This window comes from Centroberyx affinis, unplaced genomic scaffold (genome assembly GCF_046629955.1).
Source record: "Centroberyx affinis isolate AG114_WGS23_722 - 3 ecotype Tasmania unplaced genomic scaffold, CSIRO-AGI_Caff_v1 ptg000877l_1, whole genome shotgun sequence".
Classification (NCBI taxonomy): Eukaryota; Metazoa; Chordata; class Actinopteri; order Beryciformes; family Berycidae; genus Centroberyx; species Centroberyx affinis.
Window position 1 is genome coordinate 1 of NW_027279469.1, and position 17561 is coordinate 17561.

General features: G+C 45.8%; 1 protein-coding gene across 1 annotated transcript in view; it reads right to left on the reverse strand.

Annotated features, from left to right (window-relative positions):
- Positions 1–323: 323 nt before the first annotated feature.
- sulf2a (sulfatase 2a) overlaps positions 324–17561 on the reverse strand; it is a 33390-nt gene continuing 16152 nt past the window's right edge. The window contains exons 3-21 of the mRNA XM_071521232.1: positions 8962–9240; positions 7908–8147; positions 7597–7748; positions 7104–7273; positions 5321–5471; positions 4838–5013; positions 4539–4667; positions 4171–4227; positions 3923–4052; positions 3275–3485; positions 2578–2839; positions 2344–2440; positions 2116–2210; positions 1976–2035; positions 1701–1867; positions 1384–1526; positions 1058–1166; positions 933–966; positions 324–381 (exon numbers count right to left, since the gene is read on the reverse strand). Coding sequence (XP_071377333.1) covers positions 324–381; positions 933–966; positions 1058–1166; positions 1384–1526; positions 1701–1867; positions 1976–2035; positions 2116–2210; positions 2344–2440; positions 2578–2839; positions 3275–3485; positions 3923–4052; positions 4171–4227; positions 4539–4667; positions 4838–5013; positions 5321–5471; positions 7104–7273; positions 7597–7748; positions 7908–8147; positions 8962–9163 — 2643 coding nt within the window. The 5' untranslated portion in view covers positions 9164–9240. The remainder of the gene's footprint in view (positions 382–932; positions 967–1057; positions 1167–1383; positions 1527–1700; positions 1868–1975; positions 2036–2115; positions 2211–2343; positions 2441–2577; positions 2840–3274; positions 3486–3922; positions 4053–4170; positions 4228–4538; positions 4668–4837; positions 5014–5320; positions 5472–7103; positions 7274–7596; positions 7749–7907; positions 8148–8961; positions 9241–17561) is intronic.

Here is a 17561-nt window from a genome sequence, read left to right on the forward strand (position 1 = left end):
CACTGGAAACTGTGGCTCCAGTTGTGGCCTGTTCCTAGCGAGAAAAGTAAGAGATGACAATAACAGGACTGAGAACATAACATAATGAGACAACATCTCATCTGCATTGCATCATTGATTTTGACTTGTGTAGGTGAATGAAAAAAGGAAGGGTGGAGCATTGCAATGCAGGTAAATGAGAGTTAAGTGGAGGAGACAGAACTAAATAAGAAAGAGGGGGGCTATAGGGAGCATGCTGCTGGGTCATCTGACCAAGCAGAAAAATCTGGATGGAGATGGGGGAGCTTGGCTGAATACAAAGGAACAGATGGGTTATGACAAACTCACAGCGATTTGGAGGAGGGCTTCTTCACTTTTGGCCTCTTTCGACGATGAACTGGCCTGAAGCATGCACAGCACGTATACACGTGCAGGGCAAATGCACGTGCATGGAGACACACACACACACAGTTATATACACACAAACACGCACACACACACACACACACACGTGCACACACATACATGTATGCACGCATGCGCGCGCACACACACACACACACACACACAGAGACACACACAGGTGTGCACACACACCGCACACACAGCAGAGACAAGCAATTAGGCTTCATTACAGAAAGGGAACAGCAGAAGCTGAAAGCAGGCTTGCATTTTGGCCCCCATTGGCTTCTGCATGCTTAACAGGCTTTGATCACGACAATAAGGAACCATGGCACTTTGTACAAACTTTGAAGAGGTTCAATTTCACCACAACATCACTGTATTTTATTTCCTTGACTCCCCAGATGACTCACAGTAAGCAGAAACATAACCAAAGACACACTAGGGAGGCTGCAACCTCTGAGTTCACACTGTAACATGAATTCCATCTGTGGCATTTGTAAAAGTAATCAGAGAGGGAGGAGAGAGGGACAAGAGGGAGATGAGAATACCTGTATTCACTGAAGTAGTTTCGCTCTTTTCCTCCTGACAGGAAGGAGAAGCAATATTAGTTTCAGTCTGAAATTACCAGAGACTCTATAATCAATCATGTTTGTCTTTGAGTTTTCTGACTCACCCTTCTCTGGGTTGCACTGCTTGTGTCCCTTGCAGCTCCTTAACTCCATGAGTTGTTGATGCATTGAATTCAGAGCGTTGCGGTCCAGTGTGCTGACAGCATTTATCAGCTGCAGGCACAGTGAGGACAAAATGTTAGCAAGGGTTTTGCCAAAAATGACAGTAAAGCGGATTTACTTTGGAAACTCAACAGGAAAGGCTGGCTGTACCCCGTGTGGCGGAGATTACAGGAATGTCATATGAATCATGTTGTGGGATCATTTCATAACGTTCTTGGAAAATCTGGCATTAGGTGTGTGTCAGTATGTCTGTACAAACGCTATATACCTGGTACGGGTCAGTGTTGAGGTCAAAATACTCCAGGAAACCAGTAGCAAATTCACAAAACAGGAAATTGTGTGTGTCATTGATGGTCCTCAGGCACCAGTAGGTGTTGTTGTTGGCACTGGTGCATGCACAGAACGGCCCCACTGAGGGCGGGGGAGAGATTGGGCGAGAAAGGAAAGGGAGGGGAAAGAGAAGAAAACAAGGACAATTACAATAGTGTTCCAAAATAACATTTTCATCATATCTGTTCTGACGGAAAAAACACTCCACCACAGGTTTCTTTGATTCCCTTTCCACAACAGTGCGTAATTTCTCACTTGTCCAGAAGGGGGCGGTCTGCCAGTGCTGGTTGTCGTGGGTGAAGCAGGTGAGGCCGGGCATGCTGCAGGTGTCGTTGTTCCGGAGCCTCTTCAGGAGTTTACGTAGTTTCTTCCTGCGCTTCTGCTCCTTCAGCAGCCACTGCTTCTTCTGCTTGGATGGCATTCTGATGAGAACGAATCAATGGAGAGAAGGAGTGAGATTGAAAGGGGAAAACATAATTATTCCTTTCACAATCAAACAAGATGGTCTGCTGGTCCTGCTTAACTTTTACCTGAGTGAGTGGATGCGTCCTGCATTGAGCCTGAAAGCCTCTTTGTTTTTGAGGAGATAACTGAAAAGACAGCAGACAGTGTGCGTAAGTGATAATTAGATCACTACGCTGCTGACAGTGCAGTATTAATTCATTCTCACCTTGGAGGGTTACACTGGCACTCCTCAGGCCGCACCTTCTTCAGGTGACCTTTGACCTCACGCAGGTTCTTGATTTTGGTCTGCAGGGTTTCAATCTAATCACAATCACACAGCCATACAAGGTTGAGTTAAACACCACAAGCTATTGACAACCCATGAAATGGGTGTTTAGGTGAACTAGAGGATTAACCAGAATAAGTTTTATCAAGGAAGAGACTGCAGCAGTACCTCATGCTCAATGTGCAGTTTGTGGTCTTTCCATGCTTGAAGGGATTTGTAGAGGCCTCCGTCACACTTTACTGTGTCATTCATAAGAATGGAGCACCTGCAGGGAACATAGAACATATCAGCACCAAGACATCAACTGTAAATCACCTACACATTTCTTACATTCCTCTCTCACTTCTTTGAACATTACAAATAGATGCATACACACACACACACACACACACACACATCTACCTGTAAGTGACTTTAAGGGAGGCAGGTGGTGTGAGTCTGCTGCTGGTGGTAGGTGTGGCTGTGACTCCCATGCCACTGAACTCTTCATCCTCCTCCTCCCCGTTCCCTGCTCCTCTCCTCCCGTCGCTGGCCCAGCTGCTGTTCCTGGAGCCCACGGGCCGGTAGCCCTCTTCCAGGTCCACGGCATACAGGTCTCCATCCAGCTCAAACGGTACCGAGCGGGCCCAGCGGTTCCTCGCCACGGTCTTAGCAGACTTCATCTCTGAATAGGACAAAAGAGACGGATCAGTTTGTGATTCTGTGGATCAGGGTCTATGTTGATGTAAGCCAGAGAGGACCAGCACATAACAGAAAATTATTGATATTGTGAATCCTTGGGACTTAGAATCTACATATCATGTGATTGGTATCATATCCCATAAATTCTTACCACGTTTTCATATTTGCTGTTGCCAAAACCTTATGATTGAAGTGTGTATTCTAAAGTCTACCACTTGGTGGCAGCACAGACACATCCTCCTCATCTCATGAATACTTCAAAAGCTGGTTATTTTAGCCTGAGATTAATGGCCCTGTTTGGGAAGGCTTTGTACTGCAAGGACATTTCAAAGTAAAGCACAAGTGTCTTTCTGAACAAAATCAGCCTCTATTAATAACTACTGCAACACTGGTTCATATGACTGACACAGGAGCTTACTCTTCTTGGTGAGCAGTCTCTTCCTCTTCAGCGCTGTGCTTCTGAAGCCCAGAGGGCCACAGTCGCAGCTGTCAGAGTTGGAGTCGCTGCTGTAGAGCTGGGAGCCACCGCTGGCCATCAGAGCCTGCATACGTGGGGCATAGAGGCTGGCCATGCCCTTACACTTATACAGCCTCAGCTTGCCAGTCGGGTCCTCCACACACTGCCACTTCTATAAGAAGATAGAGGGATAGATGATGGAGGGTTCTATAAACCGCCACAAGATGGTTTGGTATATGGTGCTCCAAAGAACCCTTTAAGAATGCATGATTTGTTCCAGATTAACAATATTAAAAGAACGTTTTAGGATTCACACTAGGTCTTTTGTTCTCATTTTCCATTTTCTATTTTAACAAATCAGAGGGTTCCCTGAGTCATTGTGGTTGTGTGTGTGTGTGTGTGTGTGTGTGTGTGTCATACTCGACACACTTCACTTTGAGGGAGTAGAAAAGGGACTTTGATGTCAAAGGCAACCCTGGGAGCACAATGACTGCACATTATACCCACTGAAAATGTCAACCAGATTGAACATTTTCACGGTGCAGTGTTACACTCCATGCCATACTCCTGAGACTTTAATATCCTCTGCTTCTTCTCTGAGACAGGTACCTGTCCTGGCTGCTGGCAGGAGGTCTGGTACTCGGCTTTCTGACACAGGTCCTTGACCCGTTGGTATTTAGGCAGGAAGTTCTCCTCCTGCGCCACTTCCTTCCCATCAGCTCTCTTGTGCAGAGGCTTCCTGTGTGAACAGGAAAGGACTCACGTGAAAGTTCATTCAACCAATCAACTACAAGGAGCCTGATGTCACCAGGTGACAATGAAACGTATTCTGCGAAAGGTCAATCAATAAACCATACCCTCTCTCCACCAGGAAAGAATCCCTCCATGTTTTTCCCTTTCTGTTTAACTGGAACCTGAAAATGAGCATAAAGAAAAAAAGTCCTGTCAGATCTGGCTGTGATATTTGGACTGAACAAACATGCGGCGCATTTTCAAATGTCATCCTTGTACTGTGCTGAAAAGAAAGTGGTGCAACATATTTGCATTTGGATTAGGGTTTCCACTATGCTATTCTATTCATTACTAAGAATGGAGAGATTTAATAAAACTTTGTCTAAGTCTAAACTAATTGCTTGTTGAATGTCAATATATAATATTATCTAATTCAGTTTCAGTATTTGGTTTCAAATATCATCTGTGCAAAGTATTAGATGCGGGTGTTCACCTGTTGACTGGCCTGTCTGTATCCAGCAGCTTGAGGATGGACTTGCCATCCATATCTGAGGGGATGTCAGCACCGGCCATGTCCAGCAGAGTAGGTGCCAAGTCAATGTTCAACACTACATGAGGATTACTGCAGTGGAACAAGAGCAAAGTGTTATTTTCAATAGGATTGGGTAGCAACATGATCATAAAATCAATGAATTGAATGAGAATGAGTCTCATAAATTTGATATTGGAGCACAGTGTCCAGAGTATTGACTGTTTCATAGCCATGTCAAAATAAGTGTCTGAGTCACTCACGTGGCTCCTGGCTCCACGCTGGGTCCTCGTATGTAGAAGGGCACACGGATATCAAACTCGTAAGGCATTGATTTGCCCTTGACCAGACCAAACTGGCCGATATGGTAGCCGTGGTCTGAGGTGTAGATGAGGTAGGTGTTGTCCAGTTCGCCTGTCTCCACCAGCATGTTATACACCTAAAAAGGACAGCAGTTACCTTTTAAAACATTGCACAGTGATGTAAAAAGTTGTGCTTCATGCTTGATAATTTAAGTAAGTCTCCCATGCCAGTTTTAAAGAATAGGGGTGAACCATTTACCAAGTGTGTCAGTGAATACATTAAACAATCACAGCCAAGAACGAGCACAGATCTCTCAGGACTCGGGACTTTTCAGATGGAGTGTGTGTTTGTGTTTGTGTGTGTGCGCAAGTGTGTGTATGTCTGTGTTTAAGCGTGTGTGTGTGTGTGTGTGTGTGCGTATGTCTATCTGTCTGTCCACCTACCTTCTCCACACTGTCATCCACAGACAGCAGCGTCTGCATCCTCCTGCGCTGCAGCATGTTAGTGAACTGCATGTGGACGGGCTTCATAGGGCCAGTGTAGCGCAGGATCCAGTGCTTGTCTAGGTTAGGGGCGTAGTTGTAGCTGGGAGTTCTGAAAGAGGAGTAGATAGAGAAAAAGAGTGAACACAAATGCAAGCCACATGGAAATCTGATGTGGAGTAGGCAACATTTAATTGCTGTGTCCCTTCATTTACATCTGAAAGGAAACCGTACCAAAGCGGAATACTCACTCCATTGTATGTCACTGTATTCTGCCATAGATTTGCATTCAGTTGTTTTTTCCCTTATTGCATTGCTGTAGTTCCACTGGAAACTGGATTATAGAAAATGTACCAATGTGTGGATGTATTGTGCAATTACAATGTGCATGCACAGCAATAACCTCTGCCAGTGTCTGCAGATGTCTCCTACCCTTTCCTTTCCAAAGTAGGCAGAAAACTGTTTATGTAATGCTGAACTGGAGGTTATATAAAGCATGTAAAATGCAAAGCGCTGCAATCAATAGGCCTGTACGCAGTGAAGATGGTTTGATCAATATTTAACTCCAGGCCATATGGAACCTTAATTATTTCAAAATAAACACTGCTAAATATCTAATGAGATCTTAGAGGCAAACATATTTAACGTTTAAAGTGGATTGATTCGACTTTAAAGAAATGCTAATGTCTTGCAGGCTTGTCTACAGAGTAAACTCGAATGTGGTGTGAAGATGCTTGGTGCCGAGGTGAGAAGAAAGTTTATCACCAGAGGAGTGCAGGAACATTTACTGCCTCTCTCTCCATGTGGTTGATAAGGGGGTGAGGGAGATAGGGTGAGAGAAATAGCCTGAGATGGCCCTCTCAACAAAAAGAATCACCCCAGGGAGATCAGATTTATGGGGAAAGAGCAATTAAAAGTTACTACACAGACACTGGGGCTGAATTTTTCCAAAGATTCTGTCTATAAAGTCTGTGTGGCATAGGTTAATGATGCTGGTGGGATTAGATGGAGGGTGGAGGTGGGGAGTGGGGGTTGGGGTGGTGGTAGAAACCGCTGGCTCATTACTGGCCTTGGATCTGTCTCTAGGGGCCAATAGGAGAGCTGCCATTAGCCAGCAGCGCTAGACAGCCAGTCAGGTGCAGGGAGGGTCAGGTAGACAAAGGCTGGGATGCAGTGTGTGTGTGTGTATACTCATTACCTATGTCTGGCATCATTCATGCCCCTCTTTAAGCATGCCTGACAGAATGGTACAAATTAACAAGGCTCATCACGGCGGTAAAACTAATGTGAATACATAAGCCAAATAAACTAGAGCGTTACAGTGGCTGTTGAAGGAGAAGGCTGTGCTGCCTACATCATATTACAGGCAGAGGAAGATAAACATGATAGCGTTGAGATTATGGAATTTGTGTCATTCTGGGTCAAATGAAAGTGAGCGTGAATGTGTGGATGACTCATATTCAAGCAAAAAGCTCTGCATGTGGAAATGTAAATTGTATTCTAGCATTTGTCAGCCTTGGCCCAGATAAACCAATCAAATGTTCCTTCCTAACACAGTTCACATGCAGTGGGCAAGTAGCCGAGCCGAGCCAGTCCAGTTCAAAGTACTGTATATGATTAAACCTTTATTTACCCTGGTTAGTCATTTTTAAGATAGACCTGCAACAACCTGCAAATATACAGCTGGCTAAATCCTGTCCGTGTTTAGGTTGTTTCAGTAGTTTTGAAACCTGCTCATCCTTACATGTGCTGCGAGGCGTTGGGGAAGGCAGAGCTGTACTGGGGGGCTGAGTCCTCTGGACCGTGGGGGGCAGCGTGGCTCAGGACCATCATGACAGGACGGTGGGGGTACATTCTCTTGGACATACGGAAGTAGTTGATGCTGTCATTAGTGATGATGTCCGTCAGGTAGTCCTGTGGAGCAAGCATACATTGTCCATCAGGCTTGTAGTGAGAGAGGCAATGAAAGAGCAGACATCAAAGCCTTGTAGAAGTTACTAAATAATGACCTGGGATGGATTTAATTACAGTTTAATACATGGAAAAGAGAGTCATTATAATAGCTCTTTGGAAATTATAAAATGAATTAGTTTTAAATCCCAAACTCCTAATTGCTAAATATTTCCAAAAGTACAGTGATTACTTCCCTCAAAATATTCTGTGTTTTTTTACTTTCATGCCAGAAATCATTTTGTGAGAGTAGGGGTGATATTTTTCAGATGCAGTGTATTTAAGACCTTGGGGTAGTCGCTGCCGTGCTTCTCTCGGACTCCGTTCCTGCAGAGGGTGTAGTTGTAGAAGCGGGAGTTCTTCACCAGTGCTACCCATTCCCTCCAGCCAGGGGGCACATAGGAGCCGTTGTACTCATTCAAATACTTCCCAAAAAAGGCTGAGGGAGGAACAGGAGAAAAACATGTGTTAGTGTTTGGGCTTGAAGCTGCAACTTGTCTGTGAATACATCAACTTTAAATAGCTGGGAATACATCAACTTTAAATAGCTGCTTGAAGCGATATTAACATTTATGGGTGGTGTAGTCGCCGTGCTCACCTGTCCTGTAGCCGGAGTTGTTGAGGTGCACGGCGAAGGTGTGCGGCTCGTGGTGGGCCTGCCACGAGGGCGAGGAGCAGTTCTCGTTGTTGGTGTAGGTGTGGTGGTTGTGAACGTACTTCCCCGTCAGGATGGAGGAGCGCGACGGGCAGCACATGGGCGTGGTGGAGAAGGCATTGGAGAAATGCGTGCCCCCCTTCTCCATGATACGCCGCGTCTTGTTCATGGCCTGCATCGAGCCTGGGAGAGAGCGGTGGGAGAGGGAGGGAAGTTGTGTGAAGAGAGAGAAGGGGGAAAGGGGGCGGGGATGAGAAGAAAAAGGAGCGAGAGATTCGAGGGACAAGGATTGAAATGAAAAGGGGCATGGGGGATATAAAGCAGTGGGAGGGTAAAAAAAAGAAGAGAATGAGAGATAGTGGAAAAGAGAGAGGGTAAAAAGAGTGAAGGGCCAAAATATAGGGAATGAGGGGTAAGAGAGATAGAAAGCAGTAATGGAGAGGGAGAGAAAGAAAGAAGAGGGGGAAAAGCAAGTGAAAGAATAAATCTTTTTGGTGAAGTGTAGCCCATTTGAATTCATGTGTACTAAAAGCCTTTCAGGCTGATGGCGATTGTTTGGGGAAACAGATGCTTGACCATAAATTCCTGCTTTTCAATGGGAGTCTTCTCACTGGCGATCACAGGAGGACAAAGGATGTCACCGAGGCCATTATGCAGCCACTCTAGTCCAATACGCCGTTAAAGGGCTTAAGCGGGTAGGGAGATGGCCAGGGTTTGGCACTCAGACAATGGAAGCCATAGGCCGCCCTCATTTCATGCCAGCAATGGAGGAGTTGGCAAGGGGAGCACATGACTTGGAGTGGGCCGGTTGTTATGGTGCCAAGAGGCAGCATTAGGTGGACTTCCCTTGCTGATGCTGTTACACATGGTCAGAACATCCATACCCATGGGAGATGGCTACAAAACACACAGACAAAGACGCATGCACAAGCACAAGTACATGCACTGACACCTCCTTCTCTCACACAAGAAAAGAGCAAAACAACCTATGTCTTACCCAGTTCTATGTCTTGATCATCGGTGAGGATGAGGATGATGTTGGGTCGGACGTTGCGGATGTGGCGGTCCCTCTGCAGCCGAGATCTGAGGCGATGGCCAGACAGGTAGCCGGAGCCCCGGGCCACGGGAAGGACTCCCACCAGCAGAAGAAGGAGAAGAAGAAGGAGAGGGAGAGGGGCAGGCAGCCCCCGCCCTGCCATCACTCTACCCTGCAGTCACCTCCTCAGTGTTTCTCTCACACAGCAACTCAGAGCAGTCTGCAGCTCCCTCACTCAACCTGGGAGACAACACACAGAGGGAGACAGCTAAGAAAGGACACAGGGTGTAGAAGTAAGAAAGGACAGTTAGAGGTAAGAAAGGACAGTACCTTAGAGATAAGAAAGTATACATTATATACTGTATATGGATAAGGAAGGACACAGTGTATACTGTAGGGCTTAATAAAGGACAGAAACAGAGACACACTCACACCCACACACACACAAACCAGAGAGCACAAACAGGCAGGCGCAGAGAGAGTAATGAGAGGCCACCCATACACGGCTTGTACCTATGGGAGATAAGAGACCTTTTTGGAGTACACAGAGTTGGAGCTGAGACGCTTTGTTCTTACACACACACACACACACACACACACACACACACACACACATACACACACACAGAAACACGGTGAAAAATAGCAGATGCAAGCCTTGCAGAGCCATTACAGGGTGCTCTTCCATACAAATGCGCCCGTTTGAGCTGAGCTCAGCTCGTTAATCAATCATTAATGATGCATTAGAGCGGTGTCATTGGCTGGGTGTAATGATCTCTGGTGATGAGCACATGGCTGCCAGGCTGGGGCTAATGGGCCTGGGCCGGGGGCCAGCACTGGCCTCACCTCCCCTTCACCTCCCCCTGAGAGGGTTAGGGTGGAGATGAGGGGATGGAGGGGGAGGGGGAGTGGGGCAGAGGTGAAGGAGAGAGACAGGGGGACGAGGGGATGAGAAGAAGAAAAAGGAGACAGGGGTCACTGAACAGGGAGCGACAGTGGAGGACCCCAGTTCAAAAGACAAAGCTTTGGAAAACTCAAACTTCAGATTAAACCGAGTCAAGAGAGCCATGGAGCAGAATAATATCAAAGCGCCTGTGAAAATTACAGCAGGCAACGATAATGTGACAATATCACAGTATCAATATCAGCACACTGTATGAGTTCCATAAATGTAAATTGCATCTAGATGTGCAGAAAATTACCAATTCTGCTCACCCTGTGTAAGTTTAACATAACAATTAATGTCATGGCAATAGTGCATCTTAAGTAGAGCTTTCCCTTAATGAACCTCTATGCACAGTTTGCTAAAATTACACTACCTTCCTATTAGCTCTCTAATACAAGTATATATCTCCTCCTCATTAAGCGCATATCCCCCTGAGTTTACCATGGCAACTGTTAGTTATGTTCCTGTGCAGACAGAGCAGCAGTCACATGGCAATCTAGACTTCAGCACTATGTGCAGTTATTAGAATCTGAATGATGAAACTCGACTTTTTGCAGATTGCAAAATCTAACAAAAAATGAACAAGGAGTTAGAAACAACAGTTTTGTCACAAAATGAGATATCTACTATTAAACTATGTTCACATTCTTGGAGCTCTGAGGTAAGTTTTAAGCTAAAGCAAGGCCTTTGGAAATCTGTGACATTGTAGAGGGGGTAATTTTGAAATAATGTGCACTGAACATCCGATAATTTGTCTTAATAAATGGATAGGATAATAAATAAATGAAAGCCTTCATGTTGTTCCACATACCTATTATGGAGCTGTTATTATTTGTCATACCACTATCATACAATGGATATCGGTTGGCCAGTTGGAGAAGTGCTGACATAATGCTGTTGCTTTATCACAACACATAATCACACCAGCCACAGACCTCAGTGACCACAATGACGAACACAATTAGTGAGCAGTGCCATCAATGTGTCCACTGAGAGCTTCCACTCTCATAGAAAGGTGTGTATGTGTGTGTGTGTGTGTGTGTGTGCGTGCGTGCGTGCGTGCGTGCGTGCGTGCGTGCGTGTGTGTGTGTGTGTCCACAGGGAGCATGTAGCCATCAGAGTGCTATCTGTTTGAAGATGACAACAACAACAACACAATGCCAACGTCCCTCTGCTGGGACTGCACCTCCTGCTCAACAACAACCTGAATGGTGTGCCATTCAACGTGGGAACAAACGCACACATGAACACATACACACACACATGCAAAGGTGACTGGATGCATCTCTGCAGCGCCTACACACTCGTCATAAGCAAAATCAAGTCATCAAAAGCAAAAACGTGAAGAACACCTGATTCTGATTCTGATTCTGATTTCAGGGAAGAGATGATTACAGAAGAGATACTCATTACCTCCTTCACCAATAACTGAGGAACTTTCCTCTTGTGGAGCTTTATCTGTATGCACCGTCACAGCAGATGAGGTGAGCGTGAGCTATCACACTGTGTCCGAATGTAGGAGAGCTCCTCTGTCTGACACAGAGCTTCCTGTCTGTCTCTAGTCTCTGCCGTAGTTCAGATCACACTCATTAAGATCCTCCCTATCGCTCAAACTCCCACACATGTCCTCCCTCCCCCTGCCTGGCCTTAATGCACACACACACACACACATTTACACAAAAACAGCTGTGTTAGCTCTGGTTTCGTGCTCCTCTCTCTCCCAGGGCATGCGGTTCTTCCCTGGAGGAATACATGAGCTCTGACCCGGGGCGGTGTGCTGTTTGAAATTCTCCCTGCTCCTCTCTCTTTTGCTCTCCCCTCCTGTTCTCCCTCCCTGCATCCCTCTCTCATTTCTGGCATGGGATGAAAACAAGACACCAACAACAAGGAAAGCCACAAAAAAAAAGAAAGAAAGAACCCCGGTGAAAGAAAGACAAACACTTAACCAGCTCTGTCTCCAAACAGCAGCAAATACCCCCTCGCCGAAATGGCTTCCAGGACGTTTTACGATGAATAAAGAATAGATTCAGTGTGCTCAAATTAAGTCGGTCCTCCACCACTGGTTCCTCTTTCACAGTGGTTTGTGGTGTGGAAGGTACTTCCCTTTGATAGTTGTTTGTCTGTTCAAAAAGCTGATGTGGGCAAAAACCCGTCAGGGACGTGTACCGAATATAGGCCTGAATTCACAAGAAACATCCAGCTCCATTTTGCATGCTGCACTGATCTATCAATAGCCAAGTATGTAAATGTGGTGTTATTGACATGCTACGGTGGTGGATATTTCCTGATCTTCCTCCCATGAGGCCTTCTTTCCCTGATAGGGAAGACTAATTGGATTCCCAGGCTTTTATCAGCTCTAAGTGACACATACAGTCCTATTTCCCACTTCTCTCTTTCTTTCTCTCTCTCTCTCTCTCTCTTTTATCTACCCATATTGTTTATCTCTCCAGGTGGCAGATGCAACATGAAAACACAAGGAATAAAGTAGTGGGAACCATAACTTCCAAACAGACAGAAGCCATTATACCTTGAATATGTGTGGAAATATAGACATGGACAACCGTTAGAAAAAAGCGGAACTTAGCCAAGTTATTCTCGGTGTCTGACAACACGACCAATGTGATGATTTGTATGCATTCATAATGCAAGCCGAGCCATGTTGTTTCTGTAAACTGTGATGATTTAGAGCTCCTTTTCCTGACACTCAGACAGAGTGCTGCCCACATCAGCTCTTTGCTCTAAGTGAACGCCGAAACGACAACGCTGATTCAGCTGGATAAGACAGAATGAAAGAGGAATTTTGCCATTTAGACAGAAGCGCAAGACAACATGAGTAAATATAACTCTCTGCAAAACTCATTAAAGGCTAGAGCATGGAGTCTAAGGAAGGGAGGAAGGGCTTGAGAGAGAGCGGGCTGGAGAGAGCAGAATATAAGATCATACGGAATAAGCTTCTAAAAGCATGTTTGAAGAGCAAGGATCATCTAAGGTTATACTAATGCCAAGTGATGCCTGGAACTCAGAACAGAGAAGCAAAGTTTTGCTCTTAAGTCATTCCCTTGTAAAGAGGCTCTAGGAGACAGCAGCAGTGCATCACCAGATAAAAAGTTAATGCCGTCCATCTTTTATTGATAAGACTGAATTATAAATGCCGTGACAACAGAGTTGGCCATGTCACAGTATGGGCATGTTGGTGAGACGGTGGCGAGAGTGGAGGGATGAAACACAGACACCAGATCGACAGACAGATACGTTACACTGCTCAACAACACACAGCTGTACTCCAACTTTCATAGCTCAAGTGAGTTGGGAAGGAAGCTAAGAGAGTACTTGATAAATCTTCCAAAGGCTTTGCAGAGGCAGTAATGTACTTTTTCCCCATAAATAAAACACCTTGGGCTTTGAAATGGGCATAAAGTCTGATTCATTCTATCTGCAGCCCCCTGAGAAGGCGTGAAACACAGAAAGAATATGAGAAAACCAGGAAAAAAACAGACATTTATTACATATTGAAGGAGGACGAGTCATGGCGTACACTTACAATTTAATCAGCTCTCTGTCTCATAATGCATATGAAATATGGAGGAGAAAGCCCACAAGCATGAAGCCAAGCTCCTGGATTCTCTATCACGAATGTTCGAAGAGAGAGCGAGAGAGAGGGAGAGAGAGAGAGAGAGAAAGAGGGGGAGACAGTGTAAGAAAAGGAAAGAACCTCTAGGCATACAATCTGGAGAGAACAAAGCTTGAGCACTTCCATTGCAGACTGTTTTTCCCAAACATGAAAAGTAGATTCACAGACCAAGGCATCCATATAAAATAGAATGGAATGAAACGGAATGCAATAGCAGAAAACCCAAATCTCCTCTGCATTCTCGACACAGGAATGTTCAATCCACCGTCTATTGGTGCTGGAATAAATAAAGGGAATGGCCAAGAAAGTTTAAATAGACACATCCAGTCCTGAATGCGGCCTGTTGCAACACTATCAAGCCAATCCCTTTGGTCATAATTGAGACTGGCAGAGCTTTGCTAATGTGTGACTTTGTTCCCATTGGCCTGTATAGCTCTGGACAGAATGTGCAAAATCTCCAAGGACCCTTGAATTTACCAACAAAAGTTGGCATTCAGATGCAAATTTTGCAACGGCATGCCTCTATGTGAGAGTAACTTCTCTGAGAGGAGAGAGAGAGAGTGTGTGTGTGTGTGTGCGTGGGTTTGTGTGTGTGTGTTTGATACGACAATATGTTGTCGGGATGGGGTGTGCGTGTGTGTGTGTGTGTGTGTGTGTGTGTGTGTGTGTGTGTGTATGGGTGTGTGGGTGGGGGTGGGGGCTATTGCCAAATACTGTACAGAATTCCTTTCTCATGATAATGTGAAGCTATGGATTGTAGCAGCCATTGCTATCCTTCATCTAGCATTCTCTGCTTGCAAATCTCCACTCCGCCATTAGAAGCCAGGAAAACATAGCGGTAAGATCACTCTATTCAAGTGGGCCTGTCAATCTATATCCCACTTCTAAAGGAAAAGCATCATCACGTGTTGTAAACATCATCCAGGTCGTACAGCTGTGTCCCACATGGCCTGCTCTACCAATGACCTCTAAGCTAACGGCGTCTCCATCATTAAGCGCTGGTTTGGTGACCTCTAAAACAATGGCTCCTTTGATAGGTCAGCACGGTCCCTCCAAGCTGTCCAGCCCCAGGCTGATAACCCTGAAATCTCATTCAAAAACTCTCCAACTGCTCTGTGGTTAAAAATAGCGCCCGCACATTCTTTTGACAAATGTGCCTTTGCTTCCTAATAACTAACTTTAATAGTTGAGAATGACAAGAGATAGCGCCAAGGCTGATCCCATTCACCGGGAAGATTTCATTTAGATTTCCCTGAGGTTCCGATAAGCTCGGCACTCGGCAGACATTTTAACTTGACAGTCAGAATCTGCACAGCAATTTTCTGTTTGAATACGCAGACACAAAAGAGCAGTGGTTGGACTCTAAAAGTGGGAAAATGAGATTTCTGCTGCGATGAGAAGGCTCAAGCGTGAAATATTTATACCCAGTTACTCTTCAGCTGTTTGCTTCAGCGTGTGTGTGTGTATTTCTGTGTGTGTTTCCTTCCTTGGTGACACAGTGAAACTCTCCCGTAACCTTTAATATCAGCTGGAATGCGCTGCTCAGACATTGAAATATGAATGAGTGTAATTTTAGTGCTTAACACATCATTAATCCTGCAATGAGTCTGCTTGTCTGGCTTTTTGAGGAAAGGGGTGAATCTGTGATGTGTGTGCGTGATCTGGCTGGAACACACACACACACGCACACGCACGCACACATACCACACACACACACACACACACACGCATGTTGCTACTTTGAATTTCCATTCAAATATATTTTCTTAATAAATGCATGCTGGGAGCCTCATCTCCATCTCCCCGACACCATAATCCACATAGGTCCATTATCTTTTAAATGGTTTCAACGCGACAGAGAGCGATGAGATGCCGGGTGATTGGTTTGGTGGAAAAAATGAGGCGAGGAAGAGAGACACAGAGAGAGAGAGAGAGAGACATAGAGAGAGAGAGAGAGAGAGAGAGAGAGAGAGAGAGAGAGAGAGAGAGAGAGAGGGGAAGAGGAAGAGAAACAGAGTGTATGACGGAGTCAGTTCAGACAAAAGGCCCAGTCATGATGTGTTCTCGCTGGAGAACAAAGAGCTCTGACAGACTCTCTGGGTCTGCTCTGTTGACTATAAATGTACACCGTGCGCGCACACACAGGCAGACAGACAGACAGACAGACAGACAGACAGACAGAGACACACACGCACACACACACACACACACACACACACACACACAGTGTATCAGACTTCAAACCTCTCTCTCCAACAAGAGGACATAAAAGGAGGGAACAACAGCTAGGCTAATTATCTCAGAATCTGGAGGAAATGAACAGTGTCTTGTTGTTCTCAAATTGTCTGGCCCCGGCAGCACTAGAGGGACATCACACGGCTACTGCCTGCCTTTTTGTCTCCTGCAGGTTTAACAAACAGATAAAGTGAAGATATTCCTCATAATGAGCTTGGATTGTAGCCGCACCACAATAACAATGTCAGAGACTGTTGCAGTGAGGATGTGACACAAGCTCTGAATCCAGTCTTCATCCCTTAAGGCTCCGGTTTAGGGGTTTTTCCATTTTCATCCGCCGACCACTCTGCTCTTCGCTCTCTGTTTCCAGCAGCAACGCGCCGGCATGCGGGGCTAGCGTGGTGGTCTGCAAGTTTTGGGGGGCTTCACACAGGGCCCACGGCTGTGTGGGCTGACCCCGAGGGGTCATGGCATCTACCCCTCCTCCTCTGCACCCCTGCGGTACGCTCCAAGGGAACTCAAAAAGAACATGGAGGTGGTAGAGAAAACACAAACAGAGCCCCGATTGTCGCTGACTTGAGTTCAACCCCCCCACGGCCCCACCTCCAGGGGTTTAAGGCTGAGAGAATGAGAAACTGTCAATGGTGTTTTGTAAATACTTAGCTGTTTTCACTTTGGATGGGTTTATTCAGATGTCGGAGGGAAACGCCGCCTGCTTTGCAGTCTGTGAGTGTTCTCGCCTTTCCTGTGCTATTGAATTTTGTATGGGAAAGCCATTTGCGATGCGTTCGAAAGAGAGAGGTACAATCGCTGGCTTCTCTGAGACAGGGGTTGACAGCTGAAACAAGTGAGCAAGCTGGTGGACAGGGCAGCCCGCTGAGTGATGGCTGTTTCTTATTGGCACTTACTGACCAGAAGCAAAGCCCCCCTACAGTGTGTCACATCTCAGCTAAATGGATTACAGACAAATCAGCCGGGGCCCACTGTTCCTCTGGCCTAACTACCTCACTGAGACCTCAGTACAGCCAAGTGGCTCCTGCATGACATTGCGTGACTGCAGCACCAATGAGAGCTAATGATCAACACTCATCACTCAGACGATACGATCGGCTCCAAACTGCATAATACTCAATGAGCTAAAGCTTGATGAGAAGAATATTAGTGGAATGCACAGTGATATTTAGCTGAAGATTGCTTGTGATAATACAATCATCTGCTCTCTAAACAATGGTGTTTGTCTCTAGTGTATAAGTTCCACTTGCGTTGGTAAAATTAGATCGTGGTCCACAGGACCTATAGGTTTTAAACTGTCATTTGTTCTGTTTTAATTACATCCCATTTCTCTCCCTCATCAAATTAGCGCCTGCAGTGGGGACTACTCCTAATGGCTCTGACTTAATGATGATTACAGACAATATCGGTTTCAACTTTCAGTAAACAACTGCCGCCCGCCCTCTGAATAAATTACAGCGAGCACAGATAAATCAATATGCCGGGAGGGAGCTACTGTTGCAGCGAATGCAGAAGTTATCATTCTATAGATTCTTTTACTCAGCTAAAAGACAATGGCTCTTGACTACTCGAAGGGGCCCTACTCAACGGGAGGGATGTTTTACCCCGGGAGGGCACTTGTCGTTCCCATAACTTCTCACTGGGGGCAGGATTACAGTAGTCAGCATCATAGGGCCCTGTTGAAGCGCTCGGCCTCCTCAGCATCCCAGAGCTGGATAACAGTGGGGTTGCTAATGG